The 16,082-nt window shown below is 47.8% G+C and overlaps 2 protein-coding genes across 2 annotated transcripts; one reads left to right on the top strand and one right to left on the bottom strand.

Moving 5' to 3' along the window:
* Nucleotides 1-877: 877 nt before the first annotated feature.
* Nucleotides 878-2,984, bottom strand: NDUFB8 (NADH:ubiquinone oxidoreductase subunit B8). Its single transcript, XM_026050276.1, has 4 exons — nucleotides 2,904-2,984; nucleotides 2,475-2,574; nucleotides 1,914-2,069; nucleotides 878-1,068 (listed from the first exon to the last, which is right to left on the bottom strand). The coding sequence occupies exons 1-4, from the start codon at nucleotides 2,945-2,947 to the stop codon at nucleotides 976-978; spliced, it is 393 nt and encodes a 130-aa protein (XP_025906061.1). The 5' UTR covers nucleotides 2,948-2,984; the 3' UTR covers nucleotides 878-975.
* A 1,864-nt stretch (nucleotides 2,985-4,848) lies between these two features.
* On the top strand, nucleotides 4,849-13,683 carry HIF1AN (hypoxia inducible factor 1 subunit alpha inhibitor). The gene is made up of 8 exons (XM_026050267.1): nucleotides 4,849-5,028; nucleotides 5,761-6,011; nucleotides 7,294-7,442; nucleotides 8,593-8,738; nucleotides 9,248-9,354; nucleotides 9,783-9,846; nucleotides 10,089-10,199; nucleotides 11,327-13,683. Exons 1-8 carry the CDS (start codon nucleotides 4,864-4,866, stop codon nucleotides 11,369-11,371), a joined length of 1,038 nt encoding a protein of 345 aa, XP_025906052.1. The 5' UTR covers nucleotides 4,849-4,863; the 3' UTR covers nucleotides 11,372-13,683.
* Nucleotides 13,684-16,082: the final 2,399 nt, after the last annotated feature.

Raw genomic sequence — 16,082 nt, 5'->3', positions numbered from 1 at the left:
CCCCGACGCGGCAGGCCCCGCCCCCCGCGGCAGGCCCCGCCCCCTCCCGTTTCGGGAGCCGAGACTCGCCCCCGTCCCCGTCCCCGCGCCGGCCCGCCTCGTCCCGCCTCACCCGCCCCGTTGTCACCGTCTCCCGAAGCAGGGCCTTGCTGCGGATTTCTGGGCCCTGTTCTCTGCCCTAGCCCTTACGCCTTCCCAGGCATACAAACGTCACCTCACAGAGCAAGGGTGCAGGTGCACGGGCCCCGGCACCCTCAGCAGGGGCAGCGAGCACCCTCGGGAGCGCTCCTGGCAAGGAAGGAAGCTCGGGCACGGCAAAACACACCTGGCCTGCTGGGACTTGCATCCTTAGGCTGTTGTATCACTGCTGCAGAGAGCTCCGCTGCCAGCTACAAACCGCGCACAGCGAGGCTCTGCAGCGCACCAGTGCCGCCCGCTGGTCTTACAAGCCTCACTTACGAGTGCAGCTGAAGAAATAAAAAGAGGCCAGAGCCAAGTTTCAGTGAAGAGGGAAGCTATTCATGTGGTGTGCGAATCCCAGGTCCAGAGCTGAGCAGTCTGGCTGTGCCTGCCCCTTCACATTAAGTGATAACTAATTCCTCAGTTCCCAGCAGCAGCAAGGTAACAGGCACCATTCCCTATCCGAACAGCGCAGCCTTTGCTGGGGAGCACTGGTATACCTGCACACTCTATACAGACTAGCAGCAGTCCTTGGACAGCACGCCAAGAGCAATCTCAGGCATTAATCTGTTTAAATGGCCTTTTCCATTCTTATAATTTCATTGCCTATTGCGTAACCTTTTCAAACCAACAGAAGACAAACAGTACGAGGTAACATCAATATATTTCACTGCAGTTAGTGGTTAAATGTCAAAGAATAAACATCAACACAAGCCACAGTGAACATTAAAGAAGGTGCCATCCCARGTAGAGCTGACACAGAAGAAACTTTGAACTTCCAATAGCTTTCATGTTTCAGATTTCATAGTGCACCACTTCTGGTGGCTCTTTATTCGGGTCTCCACCTCTCTCCAGATATAGGTTATTGAAGGGATATTGCTTCGGTCCCTACGAAGACAGACAGATATGAACTGCAAATTCACTACATTCAAAGAAGCAACTCACAGGAAAACAGAGAAATGTCTCCCAACATACACATGCAATCAAGGGCTGTCAGTTACAGTTCAGGTCTTATTTCTTAAGTGTTTCGGTAGAAATAGTAGAGTAGCAGGAAAGTTTGCCAGTTAGAGATGGACAGAGGTCTTCAATACAAATTCACATCCTTTAACAGAAACACCAAGGTAGTCTTGCACTTGACCTTAACCAACAGCTCACTGCACAGCACGAGGATAACATGTTGCAAAAGTGACATGCACATGCAGACTTACTCATCAAAACTATTCCAAATGACCAAATTTATACAAGCTGTAACTACAAGCACCAGGAAAAGAGAGGGGATATCAAGCATTCATCTTTAATACCATTCTGTGAAATGCAAAATACTTTATAAAAAGAAAAAGCACAGGAAGTGTCTCTATGTCAGTAGAGTATAGAGACAAATAAGGGGGAAACAAGAGACAAATAAGGGAGAAAAAAATACATCTCAGACATGCAGGAAAGTCAATGCCTGGGCCAAAGAAGGAAAATTACATCAGATAATTTAAAATTAGCTCCAATGACTACGACAGCAACAGCAGAAGCATTTTCTGTTCACCATGAGACAAGAAAGTGCTAAGTCAAGCCAGCCAAGAGAACACTTCAGGGACTGTAGGAAAACCCCTATCCCAAAGCCTGCTCGGAGCAAGGTTTCACACTCGCGCTTATCACCCAGCTTCAGTTAAACCCTCCCCAGGCACCTTAAGCGAGATGCAAGACAGCTACTTTTCTTCCTTTTGCCCGAGGGCGTCACTCACCACAGGCCTGTAAGACGGATAGATTTCTCCAAGACCAAACAGGAAYAGCATGGAAGTCAAGAAGATAAGGAAATGCTTGCGCATGGTGTGCCAGGGAACCGGCGTGGGGGATGTATCAACGCGGTTCCGGAGATACATGTCGAAGTCCCAGTGCATCTAAAAACACAGGAAAAACCCAAGCTCTCATGAAAGTTTCAGATAATCTACAACGCGTAAGAGGCTGAGGCAACTGAATCTTGCTCTCCATGCTAAAAAGYCATCCCAAATAAGCAATGGTATATCAAGCAACATCTTTTCTTCCCCATTTCCAAGCACATTTCAAAGCTGTCATAACTAGGAGTTATAAGCAAAAGAAATTTCTTACAAATCAACATCTTATTGCACTTCGAGGGCAGGAGTATCTACACAAGCCAGTGCCAGGTAGCACAAGAATACAGAATCATCTCATCATCACAAGGGTTTTCCTGGGATTGTTTCTGGCATCATTACAATGACAACTTTGAAGCATTTTGTAGCAGCAGCACTTAGTAGTAGGTTGGAAACAAGTATTGCCATTCCTACCGGCTGCCCCCAGTTATGCCTTAGGTCTTGCTGGTCCCACTGGTACCAGGGGTCTCTCTCATGAAGAGAGCGATCAGGGAGCTTTGGGTAGTCACCGTACCTATAAGAACCAAATAAAAAAAAAAATAAACAAAGGGAGAAAGAAAAAAGAAACCCATGTTAGTTTTTATACATCTCATACAAAAGTATTATACATTTATTAAAATGCAAAAAAAAGTTTCTGCAGCTCGCAAACTATGGTACATTTGAAATGCACGCATGCAACCAGCACAACTGTCAGCTATCTGTCACTGTAACAAAGGGTATTCTTTGCAGCTGCTTTTTTAGGCTCTGGAGGAAAACGCGAGCCCAAGTGGAACCACAGCCCCCTGCCCGCGCAGCGCTTTGCGGGCCCCACGATGCCCCCCGGCGCCACGCTTCCTTGCTCACCCGAAGCCGTCGTCGGGGTAGGGCTCGTAGTCCTCCACGCGCATGTTGTACTTCTTGGCGGCGGCCGCGCGCTCCTCGGGCGTGCGCGGGTACGGGCCGGGCAGCAGCTCCGCGGGCAGCCCCGAGCCTGCCGGGACACGGTCACGGTGAGCGCCATTCCGAGCCCCTCCCCGCCGCCCTCCTCCCGCTCCCGCCGCCGCCGCCGACCTGCCCGGGCCCCGCGCGGCGCCGCCGCCCACAGCCGGGCGGCCGCCCGCTGCCAGAGGACACCGCGCACGGCCGCCATCACCGCCCCACTGCGCACGCGCCAGCGACGGCGGCCGGCACGGACAGAAAGGAGAGGGGCGGGGCGAGTAAAAGGGCGGGGCGAGGGGGCGGGGCGTTGCCAGGAGACGCCGGGACGGGCAGCCTGGGCCGGGCCCGTGAGGAAATGGCGGCCGCGCGGACAGGGCCGCGGTTGCGGCCGCAGGTCCCGGGCGGGGAGCGCAGCGTTCCCGCCCCGCCGCCAYCCTCCGCGGCCGCGCACCGGCACCTCGCTGCAGCCGCTGCCGCCCCGCGCCTCTCGGGCCTGCCGGATCGATGCTAAAAAAGATCGATCTGGTGCCTGGCTGTGTTATGCAAATTGCATTTTTTAAAAATAATATTTTCAATATTATTAAAGCTAATACCGGGATTTAATTGTCTTATCTCGGTGGAGTCAGGGAAAGGCGACCAGCTGAAATGGCATGTTGATGTAGCGGTGTTATTTTTCAAACGTAAGCGATGTGTTATTGCAGATAAGATCAATACCAGCATTAAGGGCTTCTGCAGTTTACTTCATTATGTAAACTCTGCGGCAGTTGAGCTCATTTTCCTTCAGTTATTCACATCAGCCATAACGGGTAATGTCTCTATAACGATCTGCGTTATAAACCTTTGCGCATCAAMACCAACCGTGGCTAATTTGTCAATTAAAGCCGTTTGTTCTAATAACAACATCAATTACAAACCTGGTAGTTCAGCGGGGACAGCAGTGAACCGCAGAGATGCCTCCGCAGCCCCGCGTGCCGGAGGCGGGAAGCGGGGCGGCCGGCTGGAACACGGCCTGTCTGCTCAGCCCGAGGAGGGGCCGTGTCTCGTTTCTGGCATCGTGTTCGTGGCCGAGCGCCCGGCGCTTCCCGGCCTGGTGCGCGGGGCACCCGCGGGTGCTCCCTCCGGTTGGGCCCCGGCCGCGCGCCTGGGCTGGGGCCGAGGCCTCCTGCTCCTTCACGCGTGCGCCCGCCGCCTGATATCTGCCTCGGAGGAGCCTTGGAGAAGTCGTCTTYGCCGTCGTTTTGCCATTGCCTTGTGCGAGCTTTTCCTCGGCTGCATGAGTAGACCTCTGGATTTAAAGGGGGCCCCTCTTTTCCTACMACTGAGTCGATTAGTAAGTCAGGGGAGAATGTATTAATTAGGATATAGGAGAGTATGTTAATAAGACGGAGGGGAACAGGCTACGTTGTTCKCGTGAGCGCAAAGCTCTAGGCGGCCAGAACAACGCGCCTATCAACCGCGGGATGAGAAGCACCGCCCCACAGACGAAGCTTTCCTCGGAAGCGACGCCTAACCGTGGCGCCCGCTCTGGGAAAGACGGACCGTGGCGTTGGCCTCTTTCACAAGGGCTCACACAGCCCCGGCACAGACATGCTGGCAGTTCCCGGCCCGGGMGCACAAGCCATGCACGCGTTTCACGGTGCCGGGGCAGATGCCACCCAGGCCGGGCTGCCCCTTCCCGTTTCCCCGCGCCAGGCGGTGGTTGCGGCCCGTCTCCAGCGCGCAGCCCCGCGCTCCCGGTCCGCCCCGCGCCCAGGGGGCGCTGCGCGCCGCGCCGCCGCGCGCCTCCATGGCGCCCCCGCCCCGCCGCCGCCCGCTTCCGGCGCTACAAGAGGCGCGGGACTTCCGCTTCCGCGCGTGCCGTTCCGGGTTCGCGGTGGAGGCGGCGATGGCGGCGGCCTCGTCGTGCGCGGCGGGCGGGAGCCGGGCGGGCGCGGGCGCGGCGGGGCCCGGCTGGAGCGAGGCGCAGTTCCGCCGCTACGCCTTCGAGACGCGGCCCATCCCGCGCCTCAGCCACAGCGACCCGCGCGCCGAGGAGCTCATCGAGAACGAGGTGCGCGGCCGGCGAGCGGGGAGCCCCGAGCGCCCCTCACCACCACCGCCACGGCGCGGCCGCTGCCCCCGCGGCCTCGCAGCGGCACCGCGGGACGCGTTCGCCCTGAGCGCCCTGCCTTGGGGGCAGCGTTGGGGGGCACGGGCACAACGCGCACGTTGTGTGCGCGGCTGCCCCCGCGCCTGGCGCCCCTGCTGCCTCTGCTCGAGGAGCCAAGCGCTCCTCTCCCTTGCTCCTGCAGAGGCTCTGTTGGGCTGCGCAGGAGATGGGGAAATAGTCCTGCCATGTGCTTTCTCGAGGCTATCGATGAGGCTAGCAGCAAATAGGGTTTTGCAGTCTCTTTCCAGGTTCGAAACTATGTTATTGTCACCGTTTATGCGTCTCTAGCCAGGGCTGCAAGCAAGCAGAGTCTGCTATGCCTGTCTGCAGGGACAAAGTAGACTTAAAACTGTTTTCAGTTAGTGTTTGTATAACCTCATGTTAGAGATTAACAAACTAGATAGTGGAGTCCCTCCTATTGCTCCTAGAAGCTTGTGTGGGGGCTGTCCACCGCTTTCCTAAAACTACCTGTAATGTCTTGCATGCTTTTCTACTTAGGCAAGTTAATCTGCTGCTTTTATATGCCTTTATCTATTACCCTTTTYGGAGGAGAATTTGTGGTGGCAGAAATTAATGTGTTTGCTCTCAAGTTCAAGAGGTCTTTGAATCAGTRAACTCCCTGTGTCTCCCCAGGAGCCAGTGGTGCTGACAGATACGAACCTGGTTTATCCTGCGCTGAAATGGGACCTGGACTACCTCCAAGAAAACATTGGCAATGGGGACTTCTCAGTCTATAGCGCCAGCACACACAAGTTTCTGTACTACGATGAGAAGAAGATGGGCAATTTCAAGAACTTCAAGCCCAAGTCAAGCAGAGAAGAGATGAAGTTTGCTGAGTTTGTGGACAGACTTAAAGAAATACAACAGAAAGGCAGTGCTGAGAAGTAAGTGTTCGGTAGGGCTTTCTACATTTAAGTAGGGAATAAGTTTCATTTAATTATCTGTTGATGGGACTGTTAGTTCAAGCACCTGTTATCTCAGTGCAGTGTTATCAGGTTGAAATCATGCTGTTAGTTAAGCAATCTACTTTTATTGTTTCTCTGCAGAGATGTTTTTCCTCCTTTCTCTGTAGTAAGAGTTACCTAGAAAAGGCCCTAACTTCACTTTATTTTGCCAGACTGTGGTRTTGCTGGAAGGAGGGTAGTTAGCCCATGAGAAGGGAAGGGCAGTGACACTCAGACTCTTTACAGAATCCTGTGGTAATTGATGTTGCTCTTTCCTCGGGAAGATGAGGAAGAGTGGAACGTGTGCTCTGCATGTTGTTTATGCCGTTGACCCATATGGCTAACAGCTGTAAATTAGCAAGAATAATTATTTTTTATTAACAACTCAGCTTCTATCTCTGATATTGCTAGTCACCAAATAGCTTTCTAGTCGGACTTATAGATGGCTTTTTGAAGCTTTGTATGTTCGTGTCTACTGGCCCTCTTGCTCTTGTCTTTCTCAGCTTTGCATATACTTTCAAGGGCTGCCTTCTCCCCTGGAGATCTTAGAAACATTTTTTTCAGCATTGCAGACAATAGTTTCTAATACTGAGATTGTTAATATAGAAGTTTTGTTTCTTTAATCTCCTTTGTCTGCATGTTTGTGTGTCTTTAAGATAATTCAGTGTTGAGAAGTGCTGCTTTTTCTGCAATGTCCTTTGCCTTTCTACACTTCAGAAGAGGTAACTTGTAAGGCAAATGGCTTGGAGCATTCTGCCAGGGGTTGTTCCTGAGTATTTTTGGTGTTTGATTGTGACTCACTGGTTTAAATTTTCTCATTCTGCATGATCAGGGTTTGTTTTTGTTGTAAAAGTCTAAAGCCTTTCCCCTGTGATTGTTCCCCCAGAGCAATGTTCTGTACCARGAATGTTCTGTACCAGGAAATCTTTTGGCAAAGTTTGGCGGGGAGGGGGAGCATTGAAGCTGCTTCCATCCATGATTATTTGTAGTGGGTGATGATTGAACAGAATCCCTAGAAGTGAGGTCTTGATCCTGTACAGAGGAGGGTAGTATTTTCCACTCTYTTCTGTAGATGAAACCTTCTGCCTTAGAATGTCTTGTGTGTGGTGAAGGGGTATGTATACAGAGGGGCAAGTAAGTGCCTTTCTGAAGGTAAGCAAAGCAGTGCCTTTGTGTACACGGAAAAGCTTAATACTTTCTGCTTGGCTTTGGGGAAATACAGGCTATACCTGCAGCAAACCCTAAATGACACAGTTGGAAGGAAAATTGTGGTGGATTTTCTTGGCTTCAACTGGAACTGGATTAACAAACAGCAAGGGAAACGTGGCTGGGGTCAGTTGACCTCTAACTTGCTTCTTATTGGCATGGAAGGTAAGCAGTTTGATCAGCAATTCTGTATTTTAGTTCCAGAGAGTCTTTCATGTGAGTTTTAGACTAATTTGTAATGGTCCCTTCAGAGCAAGCAATGCAAAGCTTTGWTTGGGAGGGGACTGTTGTCCTATAATTTGGGCTACATAGAGAGAAATGTAAGGATAGCTTCCTTTCAGTGAATACTTGAAGGTAAACTCTCATGCAAAGGCTCTATGCAATGTTGTTAGGGCTATGTTTCCATGGATTGTTAATCATATTCTGAGATGGATCCCTCCTTACCATTTGAATACTTCAGATACTTTAAAGTGTCTAGAAGCTAACTCTTTACAGGCTGAGCAAAGCTCCCTTTTGGGGAGGAACTGTTTTTCAAATAAGACCTACATTTCATCTTGCAAAGTTAGAGGATACTGGGGAGTTTGAAGACATTTCAATCATAAAGCATCTGGAGAGAATGGAATTCCAAATAGTCATGGAAACCAATTCATCGGTGGGTGAACCAGCAAACATAGACACTACTGCAGTGTCCGCAAGGAGAGCATAATTGTCAAACAACTTTTAAAAGTAATTAATAGGGGTGTAAAATGACTTCTGTGTTTTAATATTTGAATATATTTAAGAGTCAGTGGTGGCAGTCAGACTTAGTCACAATCAGTCCATGGGCTAGAGAAAGGGGAGTTGTATTTTGAAGCCCTGATGACAAGATTTGTTTGCTTTTTTTTTTTGCACAATTAAAGACTTTTTTCTAAATCAACCTATAGGACTCCCTTTCTCTAAACTAATAGTGCTTTGTAAAAATTCATTCCTTGTAAAAATTTGTCAACTAAATGAAATGTTCTTCTCAAAAAGCTTCCCATCAACAATCACCATCTGGTGTTTGTGAAGATAAGCTGGAAATCCAAAATCTGCAGAGCATAAGTTGCTGAATATGAATTTTGAATAGAAATTGTTAAGCAAGGTAGCAGTTGCTCCAGTAAGGGCTGACTGGTGTAAWGCTCAGTTCATAGCATGTAATATTTTCCTTCCTTAGTTTTCTCTAAATGTGGAAGTGTATTTACTGTCTTTGACCCAGAATGGAATATATCTTGTTAGTAACTTTTGTAAGTGTATGTGACAATGTCTTGTTTTGACTATCAGCCTTTTCTCTTTGCAGGGAATGTGACGCCAGCTCATTATGATGAGCAGCAGAACTTCTTTGCTCAGATTAAGGGCTACAAGAGATGCATCTTGTTTCCTCCTGATCAGTTTGAGTGCCTCTACCCTTATCCTGTGCACCATCCATGTGACAGGCAGAGCCAGGTGAAAGCAGCAGATACTCTCTTCACCATGCTGAAAGGGGCATTTGTGAAAATGCAGGATGGGAGGAAGCTCCCCTGAAATTAGTCACATATGGTTTTCTGATCCTTTGCATTACCCATGTTCAGATCTGTTAAGTGAAGAGTGTGTTGAAAATAAATGGGAGGACCAGCAGTCTTTCTGTTTGTTCTGGTCAAAAGATGTTGAATTCCGACTTGCAAGTGCTAGGATTATAAGCATMTGCTGCTGATAGTGTGGCCAGAGAGCTCTTACTGCTTCCTCTGTTCTGTTTCACTGTTCACTTGTGAAAGACAGATTACTTGCTGATAAACTTCAGGATGCCCGTTTGAGTTGGTGATGCTTTGGGGATACTGCAGCAACTCACTTCAAAGTTAGGTACTAAGGGAATGTAAAAGCTAAGTAGGAAAAACATCATGAGGATATGATACTGAAAACCTCTAATGAGATCTGTCATTACAGGAAACTGAGTTTCTTATTTGTGTTTGTGCTAGGTGGACTTTGACAATCCTGACTATGAGAAGTTTCCAAACTTCCGGAGCGTTGTAGGCTATGAGACGGTGGTGGGTCCAGGCGATGTGCTCTACATACCTATGTACTGGTAAGAAGGATGTGTACAGTGACCAGCAAATAAAGTTTAAAGTTTTTTTGTTTATTTTAATCTTGGGCCAGTTTTTAAGGGAATTGTTTCAGCTTTCCCAGCATTATGTCATTTGCTGCAATAAATTGGACCGGACTGTTTCTCTTTCCTATCTGTAAAATGTATGTGATAATTCTCTCTAGTGGTGTATTGTGTACCTATCCACTAGTGTGTGCAGAAAATTATCTGTATTTAAATAAGCAGAGCTTTCCAGAAGTTCTACTTTTAGTGATAAAGAATAGATGAAGGTCTCTAGTGCAGTCTGAACACTATTGTTCATGGTATTTCACCATAGTCTGTAGCAGTCATTTCTCTTCTTTTTTTTTTTTTCTTTTTCTTTTTCTTTTTTTTTTTCCTTTTGTGTGTGTGTATGTGTGGTTTCTGTGCAGGTGGCACCACATTGAGTCTCTCCTGAATGGGGGGATTACCATCACTGTGAACTTCTGGTACAAGGTGAGTATACGCACCCTTCTATGCACCTTGGATAGCTCTGTGCCAGAGGATTTTTTTCAGGTGGAGGTGTGTGGCAAGTGCTGCCTATGTGAGAACTTCAGTGCACCAAATCCTATGCCGCAGGACTTGTCATAAGCTGAAATCTGCTTTCTCCCTTTTATGTTGTGACTGAAGAGCTGGGAGAAAGTGGGAATAATTTGCTAATTCAGTAAACATGCAAGGAGCTATTYTTCATTTTTCAGGGTGCCCCTACCCCAAAGAGAATTGAATATCCATTAAAGGCTCATCAGAAAGTGGCAATAATGAGGAACATTGAGAAGATGTTGGGAGAAGCCCTAGGAAATCCACAAGAGGTATGAAAATCCTGTTGTTGAAAGGGTTGTGGGTTAGTACAAAAGTCAAGATGCCAGCTTGGCTCTGCAGGTGTCACTGTGGGGTGGCAGAAAGCAGCATTGTGCTGCTGCTCTTCATGCTCTGTTCTCAAAATACCCTTGGGCTACAAAAGGCAAGTTCCTTAAATGATGATCCTGGAGAGGATCACTACAAACAAGGGAATAATTGTTCTTGTACTTGGGAAGTTTATTTTAGCTCTGGGCACTGCCAGGAAGAATTCTTGCTCCCAAACTCTCGTTAGCCTTTAGTGCAGCCAGAAGAGAAATAGATGCCCAGTATTTGTCAAAGCAAAGGAAGTGTTCTATATGTTGAACAGATTTCTGACAACTGAGCAGTCTCTGCTTCCCTCTCACCACCTGTCCCAGCTTTGCCTGAATTTTGTTAAAACTTCAGCTGGTATGTCAAATAACAGTGGTTTGAAGTACAAAAGGTATGATTTTTGAAGATTGGTAGATAGGAAAGTGGAAATACTCATTGTGTTTTCATGGTCTGTAATGTTCTCTGTGCAACAAACTTGAGCACACCCCTGTGAGATCAGACTTTTTCTTTGGGATCATCGTAATGCCATAGCAGACTGAAGTTCTTCCCTTCATAATCAGGCAATGCTGAGATTTTCTTGGATAAAAAGCAAAACCTTGGCAAAAGCTTCAGACCTAGAYTTTCTTCCAAGTGACCCCAAGGACGAGACAGAACACGAGCTGAGAGCATTCCTTCTGTCCYCTGAAAAGCAGCCCCTAATGACCATTGACTTTTCAGTCGCACCTTATGAGAAAGCACCAGTTTAGGATAGGAAGCTAATTTCARCCAACTGCAAGTGGGATGCTTTGGTGACAGTCCAGATTAGGTGTTTGTTGAGATTTCTGGTTAACTCCTGTGRCTGGTAGGCTGTTTGAGTATGTGCTCAGGCTTCCAAGTATTTTAATTCAAAAGATACCTTGAATTGATTCAGCATAGGCTCAGTCTGTGTTGAAATCCTCTCCCCGGAGCTCTTCAGCTCCTAAGCTGCTGTGAAGGGGAGGGAGCAGGCTGTGCTGCTGCCACTTCTGTGTACCTGTCCTGCCTAACGATCTGTCTTTGCTTTGAACAGGTGGGTCCCTTGTTGAATATGATGATTAAGGGACGGTATGACTAATGGCTGACTGCCCGGGTGGCTGATGTTGGAGCTGCTTTGTTCACGAGCAATGGAAGATACTGAGCGCTAGTATTGCACGCAGCACTTAAGAGACTGATGGGTTTTCTGGCCCATCATTGTCCCTGCCCCACTACAATACAGGGGGCTCCTGGAACTGCAGAACCATTAGAGTATCCCATCCATCCTCCACTCTCATCTAACTGAACCTCCCAAGAAAGAGTCTGCACTTACTGGAAGCTGGATTCATGCTCACTAACTTGTTGTTTTTTCCCCTCCCTCTGCCCTGTTTACCACAATGAGGAGCATGGCTTCTGGCACTCAGATACGTTGCTTAAGGATTTTTCAGGCATTTGAAGAAGAGCTTGGAGAGGAACCAGGAGTGGTTTTGTTTCCTCAGCCTCCTTGGCTTGGGTTCCATGTCTGAGTTTGTGTTGGTGCCTGCAGTGGATATAAGATGAGAAATGTTAGATTTCAGTCCTCTATTGTTAGAGGACCTGTCCATGCTCAATATTGGCACCTCTTTGTATAGTGGAAATGAACATGTGATGGCCTGTGTGTGAGGAGCAACTAGACAAATGATTAATTTCCTTCAACTTGARACATTTATGCTTGGGACTTTGGTACAGAGTAGAGAGATCAGAGTGAATTCATCTGGTATGTGAGCACTGGATCCTTTGCTGTCCAAATGACATCTSTGTTGTAGGAGTAGAGATAAACCTCCTTCTTTCTGACAGCAGCTTTCTCTGCAGAGTGAAGGCTTCTCCTGCTGTTTAAAGCTGCAGTATGGTTAAAAGGGGATGTAGCATTATGAAGGGAGATACATAAATGCCAGGGCACTCTTCAAGTCTTGGATGTTTAAGCTACATTTTTAAAAGAAGTTTTCCAGGGATGGTGAGCTTAGAAGCTCAAACTGCCATGTCAGACAGGTACAGAGCCTCCCTTTTCCCCACCAAGGGTGCTGGCTCCTTTGACTAACATGGGAAGTGCCCTTTTTACTGAAACTGCAAGAACTCGTGTGTGTGTGTGTATGGCTGCGCACCGGTGCGTGTGTTTGTGTGATGTTGTATGGCTCCTGTCCATCGGGTGAATTCACGCCAGGGTGTGATTCCCTTTGTACAGTCACGTGAAAGAAGTCAGGGCTTTCTGTTTAAATGTGGTTAAGTTTATAGTCATCCTTTATCTATTCTGGGATTTGACATGGCAAGCCAGGAAGCACCAAAGAACAGGGCAGAGTAAGTAGGAGAGCCTCTGTTCAGAGACTGTTTCAATAGTAATCCTGAAAAATCATGTGTGCTTTCTTTCTCCTCTTCCATGCAGAAGCATTAGGCTCATATGGAGGCTCTCTCTTCTCCTTTACTGTGCACTGCCTGGCTGTTCCTGACTTGGGGGTGGAGCAAGGGAGCTGTATATTTAGTGCGGTTGTAATGGGTTCCAGGAGCTAGAGGTAGGAGAAACTGTTTCATACCCCATCTAACTCATCCCAGAGCCTAGTGGGAGATTGTTCAATTTAGACTTCCCAGTGCTTTCCCCTTTGTTCTTCAGGGCTTGTTCTGACATGCTTTTCTGATAAATGTGTTGAGAAGATGCTGCTGAGGAAGCACTTTTTAGCTTCAGGTCCCATCTTGTCCCAAGACAGCTCATGTACCACTTGCTGTGAGCTCCTCTTGTACGAAGGTGGAAGACTTCTCTAATGGGAGTCCAAGGAGCTTGTTCTATAGCTGCTTTACAGGTCAGGAGAAGAAAAAAGAAGTGTAATTGGCAGCTGCCCGGGCTCTTATTGCAAAATGTGTCCACATTGCTGAGTAATCTGATTGCCATGCTAGTTGTTGCAGACTATCCAGAGCTCTGGTTGACAAAAGACAAAGGTCACTCAGCTGGATGCTTTTCAATACACAGCCTTTGGGCAGGTGGGGAAGAAGGCCAGGCTAGAGACTCTGGCCAGCAAATAAAGCCTTCCCAGGAAATCTGGGGTACCTGCATAGCCTCTGCATTAGTTGGAAGATGTTCAAGTGAAATTCCAGCTCTGTGCTACTTATTTAGCACAAGGTAGATTCAAGTACTACTTGTTAGGCACCATCAGTTCTTGAAGCTCAGGGTGGGAGTTCACATCCCTTGTGGAGAGGGAATGGTACATGTGGAACTTACGGATTTTTTTCTTTATTTGCCAAAGGTCTAACTTTAAGTGTCTGAACAGTTTTTGCTGCACTTGACTTTGTGAAAGCTCATTTACAATGCACTGATGGACTGACTCCCCCCTTCCCTTTTCACCTTGTGCTTTCAATGCCCCTTGCCATGGTATTGGGAAGCTGTGTGTGTTCTATGCTGGGGTGTGTGTGCAGGGGGTGGGGTGTGAGAAACACACGGTACCTTCTGAAGTGTAGTTCTTAAATACAACCAACGTTGAACAACAGAAGTGTATGGCTCTTATTCTGGGTCTCGATAGGACTGCTTTTCAAGGAGATGTGCACCTGAAGTTACTGTTCAGTCTTTCTAATAACTCTGCTTGTATTTGCTAGTGAAGGTTTGTAGTTTCTAGACTGCCTTCAAAATAGCAATATTGTCTTCATTACTGTGTGTACTTTCCTGTGAACATGCCCATGAGCCTGAGGGGAAAAAAAGCTGGAAATAAGACCATATCCTTGAATTCTGTCAAGTATGAAAAAAAATCCCTTCACTGCTGGCCTGAGTGGGAAATCTATGCTGTGGTCACTGACCTACRGGGCAAGTTACACCATCAAGTATAAGGAATTGTCAGTTGTTTCTCCTGTGGGATATCTTCACCTGGCCTTGGTCCTTTATCYGATTTGTACTTTGGACAAAGTGGTTTTGGTGGGAGGCTTCTTCTGTACATCTGTTGGGTGTTGGCAGCCTCAGGTGCTAGAATCTGATCTACTTATTTTTAAAAATGTTACTTTACAATAATATTAGCTCTACAGTCCCCTTGCATATAACCATCGATGAAACATTGGTGGCTTAATCTGGACAAGTCCCTATTGTYTATTATGGGAGAGAACTGGATAAAGGTGCTGTGTGTGCCAAACAGCCGTCCAACATCTGGACTGAAGTCCAACAACTGATGTTTCTAACACCCTCAGAGAGCCAACATCTGTTTGGAGAGCAGGAAAGGTAAGTGGATGTGGTTCTATGGTCATAGGTGCTCCCCCATCCATGCTGTGCCTGCTGGAATCATCCTCTCTGAACACACAGTTGCTAATGGTCTACTGAATACTGTTCTGTGTTCCACGTGTCTCATCCTCCAGTCTGTGTTCTCCACATACCTTTTAGGTAACACAAATGGATGGTACCACAAAGCTTAGAAATGTCTCTGGGAGTGCAGAGGAAGAGAGGGAGTTGAGATATGAGAACTGCCACTTGAAAAGCAGATAAGAGGGAAGGTTTTCCCTGGTACTTCTAGTCTTTCTGGTTTGCTAATTCTCTTAGATGCTGCAATATCTTTAATCTTTTGCCTCCTTCATTACCCAGTTCTTGGAAAAGTGGGATTTTTCAGGGAGGAGAGTCATTTCTTTTTATCTTCATAGATCCTGGCTGCCAGAACTTACTTGTAGAAAGAGAAGAGCATGTTTTTTCTTCCCCTTCCCATCAGCTTCTAGCACTCTTGGTACTTGAGGAAGTGGAGCTTCTGCTTACAAGCAGCCCCCAAGAAAAAGAGGTGAACCCAGGTTGAGGCTTTTTGCTTCACAACACCTGTTACCAGTGAGCAGGCAAGCTGAGCTTGAACAAAGCCAACTGTTCCTCAACTTGGCCTGTCAAAGCCCTGGAAGGGGAAGAGTGTGCTCAGGGTCCTAATCTTTTAATAGGCCTTAGGTGAGTGRTCCAGTCATGCTGCTCTCCGTCCCCTGAAAGTGGAGCAGTAGCTGGAGTGGCAACTAGTGCCCTGGCACATACTTTTTCATAATGGTTTCCTCAAAGCTTCCCTCCTGTTACATGGGTGTGAGGAGCTCCCTGACACTCTTTCATAGTTCCATCTTTGTTCCTGCTATGGAGCCAGCATTGCTTCTGCCCATGTCCTGGCAAGTTCTGAAGTCTCTGTTTTCCCTATGCACTTTCCTGCATTTCTGCTGTGTAGAAGGAGTTCCTGCCAAGGGAAAGAGGAGGAGATGCTGCTACAGTGACAAACACATGCAAAGTAAGTTCTAATTACTGCCTCACAAAGTCAAATATTTGTTGCAAACGGAGGACTAATTGTGGGGGGAGGGAACGGAAGTAGAGGCTCTTGGAGCGTAAGTGGAACAGATGCCCGGACGCCTTGGGGAAACGCAGCTTTCCTTTACAAATCAGAGCTTTAAATTACAAGGCTTTTACCAACGAGAACAGTTGTGGGAAGTCGTCTGCTCTCATTTGCGTAATGGCTTCTGTCACTGGTGATTAGACACAGGATGAAGGAAAAGAAATTTGACAATTAGGAATGAGCGATCATTAATCAGAATCTTTGTTAGAAGGAGGGAAGGGGGGAGAACGCCCTGCAAACAATGGAGGCAGCCCCAGGAGCCACGGTCAAGGCCACAAGCCGCCCGGCTCCGGAGGGCCAGTGCTGCTCTGCAGAGCCCCCACCGCCGAGCAGCAGCGACCGCCTCTGCTCCCCGAAAAGCTGCGGCAGGGAGACGGGAGAATCCTTCCCTTGCTGTTTGTGACTTTATAGAGCAAACTGCTCTATAAGCAAGATGGCATTCTGGAGCCCTCTTCTTGCCCT

This window comes from Nothoprocta perdicaria, unplaced genomic scaffold (assembly GCF_003342845.1).
Source record: "Nothoprocta perdicaria isolate Ctin4 unplaced genomic scaffold, notPer1 scaffold_110, whole genome shotgun sequence".
Classification (NCBI taxonomy): Eukaryota; Metazoa; Chordata; class Aves; order Tinamiformes; family Tinamidae; genus Nothoprocta; species Nothoprocta perdicaria.
Note: the sequence above shows the minus strand (reverse complement) of the source record. Positions and strands in the feature narration are given on the sequence as shown.